Below are 13,424 nucleotides of genomic sequence, written 5' to 3' on the forward strand. Positions count from 1 at the left end.
TTAACTCTACCTACATGTACATACTACCTCAACTAACCAGTGCCCCCGCACATTGACTCTGTACCGGCACCCCCCTGTATATATTGTTATTTTTACTGCTCCTCTTTAATTACTTGTTACTTTTATCTCTTATTCTTATCCATATTTTTTTTAAACTGCATTGTTGGTTAGGGGCTCGTAAGTAAGCATTTCACTGTAAGGTCTACTACACCTGTTGTATTCAACGCATGTGATAAATACCATTTGATTTGATTTGACAGCCATTTTTATCCATCCCCTGAGCCACTCATCGGCCACGGACCCCCGAGCACAGGGCACTGTCTAGGGCCCCCCCTGGTATAAGGTTGAAGGACCACAGGGAGGTGTGTGTTTGTGTATATGTGAGTGTGTGTGAGTAAAGAATTCGGTCTGCTATCAACTTCTCCCCTATTGGACCATTGAGACACACACATGTCCGCCCCAAAACATGACAAGCCACAGACACACAGCGGTATCCCCCTAGCATTCTCCTCTCTCCAGCCAAGCCAGCACCAATCTCTGTCTTCCTTGCCTATCTCCCCACTGATAAACCAGTAATGAACCGGCTCTCGTAGCTCATGGCTTTATTGCCCCGCCAGCGTGCTACTTTCAGTGGACTTTCCCCTGAATGTGAGAGAGTGCAGCGGGTTGAATGTTGAAAGTTTTACTCCCAAACCCTGTGGAAGGGGGGGGGGGGGGGGGGGGGGGGGGATTATGCAATATGGCCGACGGCCAAGCGCCCGGGTTTAAGAGTGCTAGTGGAAGTTGTTACCTCTCTGCAGCAGAGTAGAGCTGTGGCTGGACTGGAATGAAGGACTTGGGGGATTAATAAGGTACTGTCAGAGAGAAGCCAAAAGCCAGGACAAAGGTCTCTGGGCTTATCGCTGGGCCCCCCCGTTATCTTGACTTTGTACTTTTCAGGGGGATATAAAGTCCCTGTTTGTAAACTAACTCAATAAAGTCCGTAATACTACATACTACTACTAGGCCGGAGGCTTTTATCAAGTACCTGGAAGGCTTTCAACAGATGGCGACCTCAGCGTACAGAGTCGAGTCTGTGTGACACGCGTTTGTTTTTAATCGCTGACTTGAGCTCAAGCTGGTGACCTCTGGAGAGTTCATTTACCTGGCCTACACTTCATAAATAGAAAAGAAAATGTATCGGACATGAGTCCAGGCTACCATTAAATCTGTAAATAGTTCATGACCATATCATAAATCATGTTACAATTTGACATTTGAGTCATTTAGCAGACGCTCTTATCCAGAGAGACTTACCGGAGCAATTAGGGCTAAGTGCCTTGCTCAAGGGCACATCGACAGATCTTTCACCTTGTCGACTAGGGGATTCTAACCAGCGACCTTTCGATTACTGGCCCAATGCTCTTAACCGCTAGGCTGCCGGACTCTGGGGTAAAAAGGAGACCAGAGAGGCTTGGGAAAGAAAAACCAGATGCAGTATGATGTGCTCTCTTACCTCAAACAAGTTAGAAGCCTCGTTGCCATATTGACTGGAAATGATCTCTGATTGGTCACTGTACCACTTGAGCCCGCCCAGGAAGCTATCTGCATCCAGGTCGCTGACATCAAGCTCTGAGAGGTCGAGTTCGGGGAGGTCCGGGCAGAGGGGCTGGTCTTCACCAACCAAAGCAGCACACTGGGGAGACAAGAAGATGGGAGGTGTCAAAAACCCCATCAACACACACGAAGGTGCGCAGAGACACACAAACACACACACTGAGGCAAATGATGAGAGCCAGTTTTTCACAAGGTAACAGTACCCCCACAGGTATTTATGGTTATTATGCGATATCTGCACACTACATCCAGACCTTGAGAACATTCATTGCTTCTTTGATGGTTCTTGTCACGTTGGTATGAAGAGAATCGGAGACAGGAATGCAAAATAGTTTTTTTTATTAAGCCCAAATTACGGGGACGAAGACCAAACAAACACAAGGTAGAATCCCAAAACAAAAGAGTGAGGAGTACCTCGAATAAATAACACTAGCGCACAATGATTATCACACGGGACGAGACCCGTAATCATCTGCCCAATCCGCAAGGGCACGAAAGCCCAAAACACACAGAACAGGTACTCACACGCACCAACGGACATGGGAACAATAATCGACCGCACCATGGTGAACAAAGGGCACATATATACAAATACAATCCGTGGGAATAGGGGCCAGGTGTGCGTAGTGAATGTTCCAGAGGGATCCGTGACAGTTCTGATGATAAAAAGTTGTCTTTATTGATAGGCGTACCTCTTCTAATTTGTCATACTGCATGGTTAGGGTTCATACGACATGGTTAGTTGGCATACTGCATGGTTTAGTCATCATACTGCATGGTTAGTTGTCATACTGCATGGTTAGGTGTCATACTGCATGGTTAGTTGTCATACTGCATGGTTTAGTCATCATACGACATGGTTAGTTGGCATACTGCATGGTTTAGTCATCATACTGCATGGTTAGTTGTCATACTGCGTGGTTAGGTGTCATACTGCATGGTTAGTTGTCATACTGCATGGTTAGGTGTCATACTGCATGGTTAGTTGTTATACTGCATGGTTTAGTCGTCATACTGCATGGTTAGTTGGCATACTGCATGGTTAGTTGGCATACTGCATGGTTAGTTGGCATACTGCATGGTTAGTTTGCATACTGCATGGTTAGGTGTCATACTGCATGGCTAGTTATCATACTGCATGGTTAGGTGTCATACTGCATGGTTAGTTGTTATACTGCATGGCTATGTGTCCAACTGCATAGCTATGTGTCCAACTGCTTGGTTAGGTGTCATACTGCATGGTTAGTTGTCATACTGCATGGTTAGGTGTCATACTGCATGGTTAGTTGTTATACTGCATGGTTTAGTCGTCATACTGCATGGTTAGTTGTCATACTGCATGGTTAGTTGGCATACTGCATGGTTAGTTGTCATACTGCATGGTTAGTTGTCATACTGCATGGTTAGTTATCATACTGTATGGTTAGGGGTCATACTGCATGGTTAGTTGTCATACTGCATTGTTAGTTGTCATACTTCATGGTTAGTTATCATACTGCATGGCTAGTTATCATACTGCATGGTTAGTAGACCACGAAAGCCTGCAAGCCTAACAAACTAGGCCAGACATTCATAAAGGCTGATAATGCATGGGTATTCTTACTATTGCTCTCTGTTCACATCACTGATAGGTCAATCTGAATGACAGCGTGGCTAGATTTGCCACCTGACTGGTTGCCCAGGGCGCATGGGTGCGTCAACACAATGGTAACAGTAGCCGATGGCACAGATTTCACTCCAACGCAAGGGTCGTTTTCCACACAGCACACTGTGATCCAAACCGGGCCTCGCTGATGCTAAATGCTACCTGTTGACATTTCATTATTCACTGTCCGCTTTTATGTAGGGGCCTATGTCTTTACGACAGCTGCCCCGTTGAGCTTCAGACACAAATCATTGGCTTCATCGAACTGCGATTGAGGAGATCCACAGACCTTAAAGGCCCAATGCAGTATTTCTTTTTTCTCAATGTCAAATCATTTCTGGGTAACAATTAAGTACCTTACTGTGATTGTTTTCAATCAAATTGCCAAAAAGAAACAACAATTGCCTCTTAGCTAGGACAATTTCTCAAGCAACCATTTAGGTAGGACTATCTGGGAGTGGTCTGAGTGGGGAGAGGAAAACTGAAAACTAGCTGTTATTGGCAGAGAGGTTTGGAACGCTCTTTCTTTTTGGTCTAATAACCAATTAACAGTCTGGTGATGTCAACAGGCAGGCCAACACTTCATCCCCCCAATTTCTGGCTGTCTTTTGAAACAGCTCTTTCGTTAAAAGGGCAATATCATAATTTTCACAATTTCACAGTATTATTCCAACCGCATAGTGTGGAAATATATATAAAACACAGGTAATCACGTTTTTGACACTGGGGCTTTAAAGGGGCAATCAGCAAGCTACATCAATTTTTTGACACATAAATTAAGGATATGTATCCAATAATTATTGAAGAATATAACTTATAAACGCCTCATGAGCTTAGTTCAACTGTCATACCCCATCATAACACAACATATAACATTGTTTTACTACAATCTTTGTAAACAAAGTACATGCTAAGTAAAACATAGTTAAAACTATACATTTGCTCTGTCTATGAATTTGAGAGTGGTTACATTTCTCCAGCCCATCACTCTGCTTTTTACTGAAACAGGCTTTGTTATTGTTTCTACAGTTGATTGACACCTTGACATCTGTCAACACGCTTTGGTGTGGAGAGAGGAGGGAGATGACGGCACAACGTTTGACTGCGCCTGCGGTTGCAAGCTCAATGTAAACAAGTTCCAGGAAGGCGCTTTGCTAACTTACATGTCTTATTCAGGTGCCAAGACGTTACAAATGTTAATTGCTTCAGAGGCCCGCGCTTGCTTGCAGCAAGGTTTACCTACTCCATCACTGCACGGAATGCGTGCATTCCGTTCTGGAACATGGCAGTCACTTCGTACAGCCCCCAGGCAACCAAGGAGAAGTCAGCTCCGAGTGAGCCAAATGCAGGTATTTTTATCCCAACGTAGCCTACTCGAGCGTCTGCTCACTCACGCCCTCGTCACGCATAGATAAACAGGCGCTTCGAGTGTGGTAAATGTCAATTCGAAACCCACATGTCATACATGTTGGATAGGGAGTTGGCAGGATTCAATGTATTCATATCAGATTTAAGGGAGAGTTAATGGTGATATCCTCGGGCATACCCGGGAGGCAGTTAGTTGGCCAAGGTGCCAGAGACGGTGAGAGAGTCTGTCTGGAGACAGAGAAGAGCCCAGGGTTCAGGGCAACAGAGTGACAGATAGCCTACTATGCGAAGTAGGCTACACAAAAAGAAAAACGCCCGGGCCGACATGTCCTACAGTTGATCAGGCCTCTGGTTGCGCTCATGCGATGTCATAGCTCACCTTTATGTATACCACAACTCTCCTTCACCCATAGGCTGGGTTAAAGATGCAAATTCATCATAGTCGCTATACCAGCTCTGCAAAATGCCTCACTTTATCAAGATAAGGGGGGGGGGGGGGGGGGGGGGGGGCGAATCAAACGGGGATCTGATCAAAAGAAAATCCCTCAAAAGGTACATCTCCTTTCAATCTTCTCATCGACTTCCAAGGGAGTTAATGAAATAGCGCCGCCAGACAGAGCGATGGGGAAGCGCGCAATGTGATTTACGCACACAGAACACATAAAAGCACCTGCTATGGTGAGATTATTAGGAATATGACTGGGGACTTGTAGTGCAATTCACTGATTGTAAAAGAAAAGCGGGGGGGCTTTGAGAATTTCATAGCATGATTTATGCTCAACTCAGAAAGAACTGACGCACTCAGAAAAGAAAGAATAACTAATGCATGTCACAAGCAAGACAGGTTATTGAAAAACACGCACATTTGTATGAGGGGATGCAACACTATAGATTGGCAGCAGATATCAATACGCTGATCTACCCGAAAATGCCCAGACAGACAAGAAAATAGATTATTTTTTTCTTTGACAAGCTGGCTCAGTCGACCGAGCATCAATCAACCTTTATGAATAATTGAGGTAAAGTGTAAAGGAGTGCTACAGTTTCATAAAATCATACGCCAAACTCTGTCAAGGAAAGCAAATAAATACATGCATACTTGGTAAGTAAGTCGTGGATTATTAAACTGACATTTCCAGGCATTTGTCAAGGGAATTATTTCCATTCAAGCTTGCCTCATATTGATTGGCGATAACAGACAAACGGAGAAAAGCTGATAAACCAACTGCAGTCGCATATCGAAGATGAGCTTCGATCCCATTAACGCCTTTAAGTCGATGGTATCTGCAGACAACTATACGGCTCAATGCCTATAACAAACTACATAGACATGCATAACACAACATAGTGATAATAACAGATCTCTAAATCACTATTTACATTATTTCCTGTTCTTTTATTCAAAAATCATTCCATTGAATTGCCAATCTACCCCCCTGTGCGTTTTAAACCAAGAGCTTACTAAATCTGCTATGGGGAAAACATCCCCTATGGCAATTACGCAAATCTTTTGATTAACGGGACGAAACATTCCCATAGCCTACGTAAAACAAGACAGTTGGTCACATGCAACTAGGCTACAGATATACAGATATTCTTTACTCATTCAAAGGGATGACGCCACATATGTCAAGACGCGCCCGATACCATGCAAGAGAAGATGCTCCTCCAAAATACCAAACCTCGGTGCCTGTGATCATCTCTGCACTTTCCAATTTAAAAAATCGGATAAATCCAGACAAAGCCTAGATAAAAAGACACATATCGTCCGAGAGGTAGCTTATGGCACTGTACGATACCTGATTTAGAAACATTTCTGTAATTCTAACTTCAAGAGCGAACCCTTCACACAGCAGCGCAGGAGCGAATACAGTCCGTGACTGGAAAGATTCCACAAGCATGTAACATTCTTTCCGACTGCACGACATCCTAGGGAGACGCAGCCAGCAGCAAACTCCAGCGCTGCAAGATACGCACCGCTCCTGTAGCCTACAACCTTTATTAGATCTAACAATTTAAACACGACAATATGAAGTAAAAACTGCGATTATCCCCTCCACTTGTCATAAAATCCTGCGCTTTGTATTTCCCCCGTATCGTGTCCTCAGCGCAATAACTGCGATATTACGCATCCCGTGCCAACACCAGCAAAGGAAAAGCCGTATTCGCAATCGGAAATCACGGTATTGGATGTTCTGCGCAGTCCATTTCCCCCAAAACGGTCCAGACTGGTACAGTTGACAATACGTTGGATATTTTAGAACTGCTCACCTCTAATTCTCTCCAGACCGAGTCTTGGTTACACCTGTCCCACGCCATCCAGGCACTGAATGACGGTCCGAAAGAAACAAAAAAGAAATCAGGCAAAAAGAAATCCACTCGCGCTCCACTCGATCTCGTACAGGCAACTGCCCCTTACTGAGAATAAACCGAGGGCACCTATCTTACAACTGCTTTCAATCACATGACAAAGCTATTAAAAGTAAGCAGGGGAATGACTCCCTTCAGTTCACCCCTGCCCACTACTCGCCCATGACGTAGTGTAAAGCAGGCGGGGTCTGGCACGCGCATAGTAAATCTTTTCCCAACTATAAAATCGCTCAATTCTAACGAGACAGCGAGATAAAATACATTTCGAACGCAAACCACGTAAATTGTTGCTTGACAATCGAATGACCACCAGGTATGCAGAATATTCAAGACATCAACATGTACAGTGGTGATATCAATGAAGTATTTGTGCCGCCCTTGTTCAACGTGTCTACAGGTAATCTGTCCTAAATAGCGATTCCAAACATGGTAAAATAGCGACGTTTAAAACGAACCAGCGCCATAATCTTATTGGGCTATTCCCTATATTAAATATGACGGGGTAGGCTTAACAGTGTAGGCTACAATGAAATCACGCACGGTGTTTAGTTATGTTATACAAATAGTAAGCAATTACCGATGCTCATCTATTCAAAAAAAGTGTGCGTTCTGAGTTCCCATCGGCGAGATTCTAAGTAATAATAACGGATCATGTGAATATAGAAGGCGACAAACAAGACAAAAGGTTACAAACAAACAGGTTAAAGTTCAGCCTATTTGTCGGACTTCAACCACATATCCCAAATGTTCCAACTATGCACTGTAACGTTATAGATATCTATAGCCAAGACTACTGCATTTCCCACTGGAGTGTTTCAGTATCCCCTGGGCGACACAAGGCGTGTGCGTAATTTCCACGCGGCCCTTGTGCCTGCATACTACTCCAAAACCACAAACTAACGTCAGACGAATTTCTTGAATTTCCAGTCTACTTCCCTAATACCAGTAGAGAGAACATAAATTGTGCATGTGTGGACATGATTCAGTTTTAGACATTTTAGCCAACTGTAATTTCAAGACAGTAATCTTATACATGTTTATTTGAGACTAATGTAAACCCCCCTGTGGTTTCTATCTGTTTAAGAACATTTACATACATAAATAAAAATGCTGGGTTGTTTGGAAAACTTAACTGCTGGGTTGCAGGCATTGGGTCACTTAGTTGGGTTGTTTTCTTTAAAAAGAGCAAGGTTGGGTTGTTGAGGTTGGGTTATTGAAATATGACCCAGCTGGTCAGATCAGAAGACTGAAGCCATGGCTTTCATATAGTTATTTTTGGCCACCAGTGAGAGTAAATGTCATTCCTGTTAATCTGTTCTGTTGTATTCTTAGCACATGTTAAGGTTGAAAAATGACCGCTTATGAGGCTTACAGAAGTGTATTTGTTCCTTAAGACAGAGGTTCTCAAACTGGTGTCCGGAGGTCCTGCAGGGGTCCGTATTCGGAAAGTATTCAGACCCCTTCCCCTTTTCCACATTTGGTTACGTTACAATCTAATTCTAAAATGTATTAAATTATGTTCTTCCCCTCATCAATCTACACACAAGACCCCATAATGACAAAGTGAAAACAGCTTTTTAGAATTTTTTGCAAATTTATAAAAAACAAAAAACAGAAATACCTTATTTCCATAAGTATTCAGACCCTTTGACATGAGACTCTAAATTTAGCTCAGGTGCATCCTGTTTCCATTGATCAGCCTTGAGATGTTTCTACAACTTGATTGGAGACCACCTGTGGTAAATTAAACTGATTGGACATTCTTAGAGTTGCCCGCCTGGCCAAAATGAGCAATCGGGGGAAAAGGGGCAATGGCCACTCTGACAGAGCTCCAGAGTTCCTCTGGGGAGATGGGAGAACTTTCCAGAAGGACAACCATCTCTGCAGCACTCCACCAATCAGGACTTTATGGTAGAGTGGCCAGATGGAAGCCACTCCTCAATAAAAGGCACCTAAAGGACTCTCAGATAATGAGAAACAAGATTATCTGGTCTGATGAAACCAAGATTGAACTCTTTGGCCTGAAAACCAAGCGTCACGTATGGAGGAAACCTGACACCATCCCTACGGTGAAGCATGGTGGTGGCAGCATCATGAGGTGGGGATGTTTTTCAGCGGCAGGGACTGGGAGACTAGTCAGGATCGAGGGAAAGATGAACGAAGCAAAGTACAGAGAGATTCTTGATGAAAACCTGCTTCAGAGCGCTCAGGACCTCAGACCTCAGACCTGAAAATAGCTGTGCAGGGACACTCCCCATCCAACCTGACAGAGTTTAAGATGATCTGCAGAGAAGAATGGGTGAAACTCCCCAAATACAGGCATGCCAAGATTGTAGCATCATTCCAAAGAAGACTCAAGGCTGTAATCTCTACCAAAGGTACTTCAACAAAGTACTGAGTAAAGGGTCTGAATACTTATATAAATGTGATATTTCAGTTTTTTTATTTTATACATTTGCAAACATATCTAAAAACAGTTTTTGCTTTGTCATTATTTTGTATTGTGTGTAGATCGATTAGTAAAAAAATTATTTCATCAAATTTAGAATAAGGCTGTAACGTAAAACAAAACATGGAAAAAGCCAAGGGGTCTGAATATTTTCCAAATGCACTCTATATACAAAAGTATGTGAGCACCCCTTCAAAAGAGTGGATTCGGCTATTTCAGCCACACCCGTCGCTGACAGGTGTATAAAATCGAGGACACCGCCATGCAATCTCCATAGACAAACTTTGGTAGTAGAATGACATTGCTGAAGAGCTCAGTGACTTTCAACGTGGCACCGATGGTTTCCAACAAGTCAGTTCGTAAAATGTCTGCCCTGCTAGAGCTTTCCCGGTCAACTGTAAGTGTGTTATTGTGAAGTGGTCACGCCAAGGATCAACAATGGCTCAGCCACAAAGTGGTAGGACACACAAGCTCACAGAATGGGACCGCCGAGTGGTGAAGAGCGTAGCGCATAAAAATAGTCTGTCCTCACTTGTAACACTCACTACCGAGTTTCAAACTGCCTCTGGAAGCAACGTCAGCACAATAACTGTTAGTCGGGAGCTTCAAGCCTAAGAACACCATGCGCAATGCCAAGTGTTGGCTGCAGTGGTGTAAAGCTCACTGCCATTGGACTCTGGAGCAATGGAAACGTGTTCCCTGGAGTTATGAATCACGCTCTACCATCTGGCAGTCCGATGGACAAATCTGGGTTTGGAGGATGCCAGGAGAACGCTACCTGCCCCAATGCATAGTGCCAACTGTAAAGTTTGGTGGAAGAGTAATAATGGTCTGGAGCTGTTTTTTATGGTTCGGGCTAGGCCTCTTAGTTCCAATGAAGGGAAATCTTAACGCTACAGCATACAATGACATTGTAGACTATTCTGTGCTTCCACGGTTTGTTGAGATTGGTGTTGAAGTACTTGACTAGCCTGCACAGAGCCCTGACCTCAACCCAATCGAACATCTTTGGGATGAATTGGAACGCTGACTGAAAATGAACCAAAACAAAATGTCAAATAAAAATCTAAACTAATAGAAATTAAAACTAATATTAATTCCACTGGATGTCATAAGGTGAATGCACCAATTTGTAAGTCGCTCTGGATAAGAGCGTCTGCTAAATGACTTAAATGTAATGTAAATGTAAATCACAGAACTATAATAACATTGGTTCTGCCCATTATTTACCCAGCGCTGGGTTACCCAAAAATCCAAATTGAGTTGTTTTTAACCCAGCATCTTTTTTTGAGTGTACAAGAATACATGGAATGGCAGGTGACGAGTACCAACCGTGTGTACAGTGTCAACAGTGCATGTGTACAAAACAGCAGCATAGACAACTAAAAACACAAGCTCTGTGTGTACATTTCAAATCCCATCAGTGGGATTGTGCGAATACCTATTGTTTGTGGTAGCCTATTAATTTCCACAGATAATACACTTATAGTAAGACCATATATGGTATGAAATTGGATATAATTCTCATCAAAATAATTTAGAAAATGTAGTCCAAAAGTTCACACTAAATTGACAACTAAAAGTTTAACACATCATCCATCACCTAGGATACATCTCATAAATTACAAAGCAATTACTAAATTACAAAGTAACAACAAATGAATACATTGTTGTTACTATAATTGCGCCATTACAACTCAGGTATAAGAGCAACTTAATGTAAAGTGTTACCAATGTAGAGTGCCTTGCAAAAGTATTCATCCCCCTTGGCATTTGTCCTATTTTGTTGCATTACAACCTGTAATTTAAATAGATTTTTATTTGGATTTCATGTAATGGACAGACACAAAATAGTCCAATTTGTTGAAGTGAAATGAAAAAATTATTATTATTTTTAAACGGAAAAGTGGTGCGTGCATATGTATTCAGCCCTTTTGCCATGAAGTCCCTAAATAAGATCTGGTGCAACCAATTACCTTCAGAAGTCACATAATTATTTAAATAAAGCCCACCTGTGTGCAATCTAAGTGTCACCTGATCTCAGTATATATAAACCTGTTCTGAAAGGCCCCAGAGTCTGCAACACCACTAAGCAAGGGGCACCACCAAGCAAGCGGCAATATGAAGACCAAGGAGCTCTCCAAACAGGTCAGGGACAAAGTTGTAGAGAAGTACAGATCAGGGTTGGGTTATAAAAAAATATCAGAAACTTTGAACATCCCATGGAGCACCATTAAATCCGTTATTAAAAAATTGAAAGAATATGGCACCATAACAAACCTGCCAAGAGAGGGCCGCCCACCAAAACTCACAGACCAGGCAAGGAGGGCATTAATCAGAGAGGCAACAAAGAGACCAAAGATAACCCTGAAGGAGCTGCAAAGCTCCACAGTGGAGATTGAAAAATATGTCCATAGGACCACTTTAAGCTATACACTCCACAGAGCTGGGCTTTACGGAAAAGTGGCCAGATAAAAGCCATTGCTTAAAGAAACAAATAAGCAAACACGTTTGGTGTTCACCAAAAGGCACGTGGGAGACTCCCCAAACATATGGAAGAAGGTACTCTGGTCAGATGAGACTAAAATTGAGCTTTTTGGCCATCAAGGAAAACGCTATGTCTGGCGCAAACCTCATCACCCCGAGAACACCATCTCCACAGTGAAGAATGGTGGTGGCAGCCTCATGCTGTGGGATGTTTTTCATCATCAGGGACTGTGAAACTAGTCAGAATTGAAGGAATGATGGATGGCACTAAATACAGGGAAATTCTTGAGCGAAACCTGTTTCAGTCTTCCAGAGATTTGAAACTGGGACGGAGGTTCACCTTCCAGCAGGACAATGACCCTAAGCATACTGCTAAAGCAACACTCGAGTGGTTTAAGGGGAAACATGTAAATGTCTTGGAATGGCCTAGTCAAAGCCCAGACCTCAATCTAATTGAAAACCTGTGGTATGACTTAAATTTTGCTGTACACCAGCGGAACCCATCCAAGCAGCTGGAGCAGTTTTGCCTTGAAGAATGGGCAAAAATCCCAGTGGCTAGATGTACCAAGCTTATAGACACATGCCCAAGAGACTTGCAGCTGTAATTGCTGCAAAAAGTGTCTCTACAAAGTATTGACTTTTTTTGGTATTATTTCTTGTCTGTTTCACAATAAAAAATATTTAGCATCTTCAAAGTGGTAGGCATGTTGTGTAAATCAAATGATACAACCCCCCCCCAAAATCTGTTTTAATTCCAGGTTGTAGGCAACAAAATATAAAAAAATGCCAAGGGGGATGAATACTTTCACAAGCCACTGTACTCTTTAGCGGTACATAGAATATTCATAGATAATTCCATACAACACACTCAACACAACAAGGAATAACATTTAACTCTAGGGAATAGACCAGACTCACTTCAGGTTTGTTGTCAAGGGCCTATTAACTCCACCTGAGCATGCAAGGAGCAATTGTTTCCCTAAATTAGCAAGCCACATAAGTCTCAATAAACATGAAATTGCACAGAAACCGGTAAAAAGGCTTCCAATGTTGGAGCTGGGGACTTGCTTTGTAGGTGGTGGTGGCAATGTGTCTGGTTATTGCTATCCGAGGGCCTTTTCTACCAGTAAACCTACACATCTGCTTTACCATGCATGCCCAGTGCCCACAGACACTACCCAGGAGCCACGACGAAACCTTATTTGAGCAGGTGGTGTGCGGTGACCTCACTGGGCCCAGATGGAACAACCCCCCCTACGCACGCACGCACGCACGCACGCACGCACGCACGCACGCACGCACGCACGCACGCACGCACGCACGCACGCACGCACGCACGCACGCACGCACGCACGCACGCACGCACGCACGCACGCACGCACGCACGCACGCACGCACGCACGCACGCACGCACGCACGCACGCACGCACGCACGCACGCACGCACGCACGCACGCACGCACGCACGCACGCACGCACGCACGCACGCACGCACGCACGCACGCACGCA

The 13,424-nt window shown here is 43.6% G+C and overlaps 1 protein-coding gene across 13 annotated transcripts in view; it reads right to left on the reverse strand.

Annotated features, from left to right (window-relative positions):
- Positions 1-13,424, reverse strand: part of LOC129865745 (peroxisome proliferator-activated receptor gamma coactivator 1-alpha-like) — a 480,196-nt gene that overhangs the window by 57,930 nt on the left and 408,842 nt on the right. For 6 of the 13 annotated variants that reach the window (XM_055938738.1, XM_055938735.1, XM_055938736.1 and 3 more), the window contains one exon: positions 1,496-1,675. In XM_055938738.1, the coding sequence (XP_055794713.1) occupies positions 1,496-1,675 (180 nt within the window). Of the gene's footprint in view, positions 1-1,495; positions 1,676-6,408; positions 6,826-6,880; positions 7,154-13,424 lie in introns of those variants that run through there. The other 7 variants (XM_055938745.1, XM_055938743.1, XM_055938747.1 and 4 more) reach the window with 5 other exon arrangements.

Source organism: Salvelinus fontinalis, chromosome 11, assembly GCF_029448725.1.
Source record: "Salvelinus fontinalis isolate EN_2023a chromosome 11, ASM2944872v1, whole genome shotgun sequence".
Classification (NCBI taxonomy): domain Eukaryota; kingdom Metazoa; phylum Chordata; class Actinopteri; order Salmoniformes; family Salmonidae; genus Salvelinus; species Salvelinus fontinalis.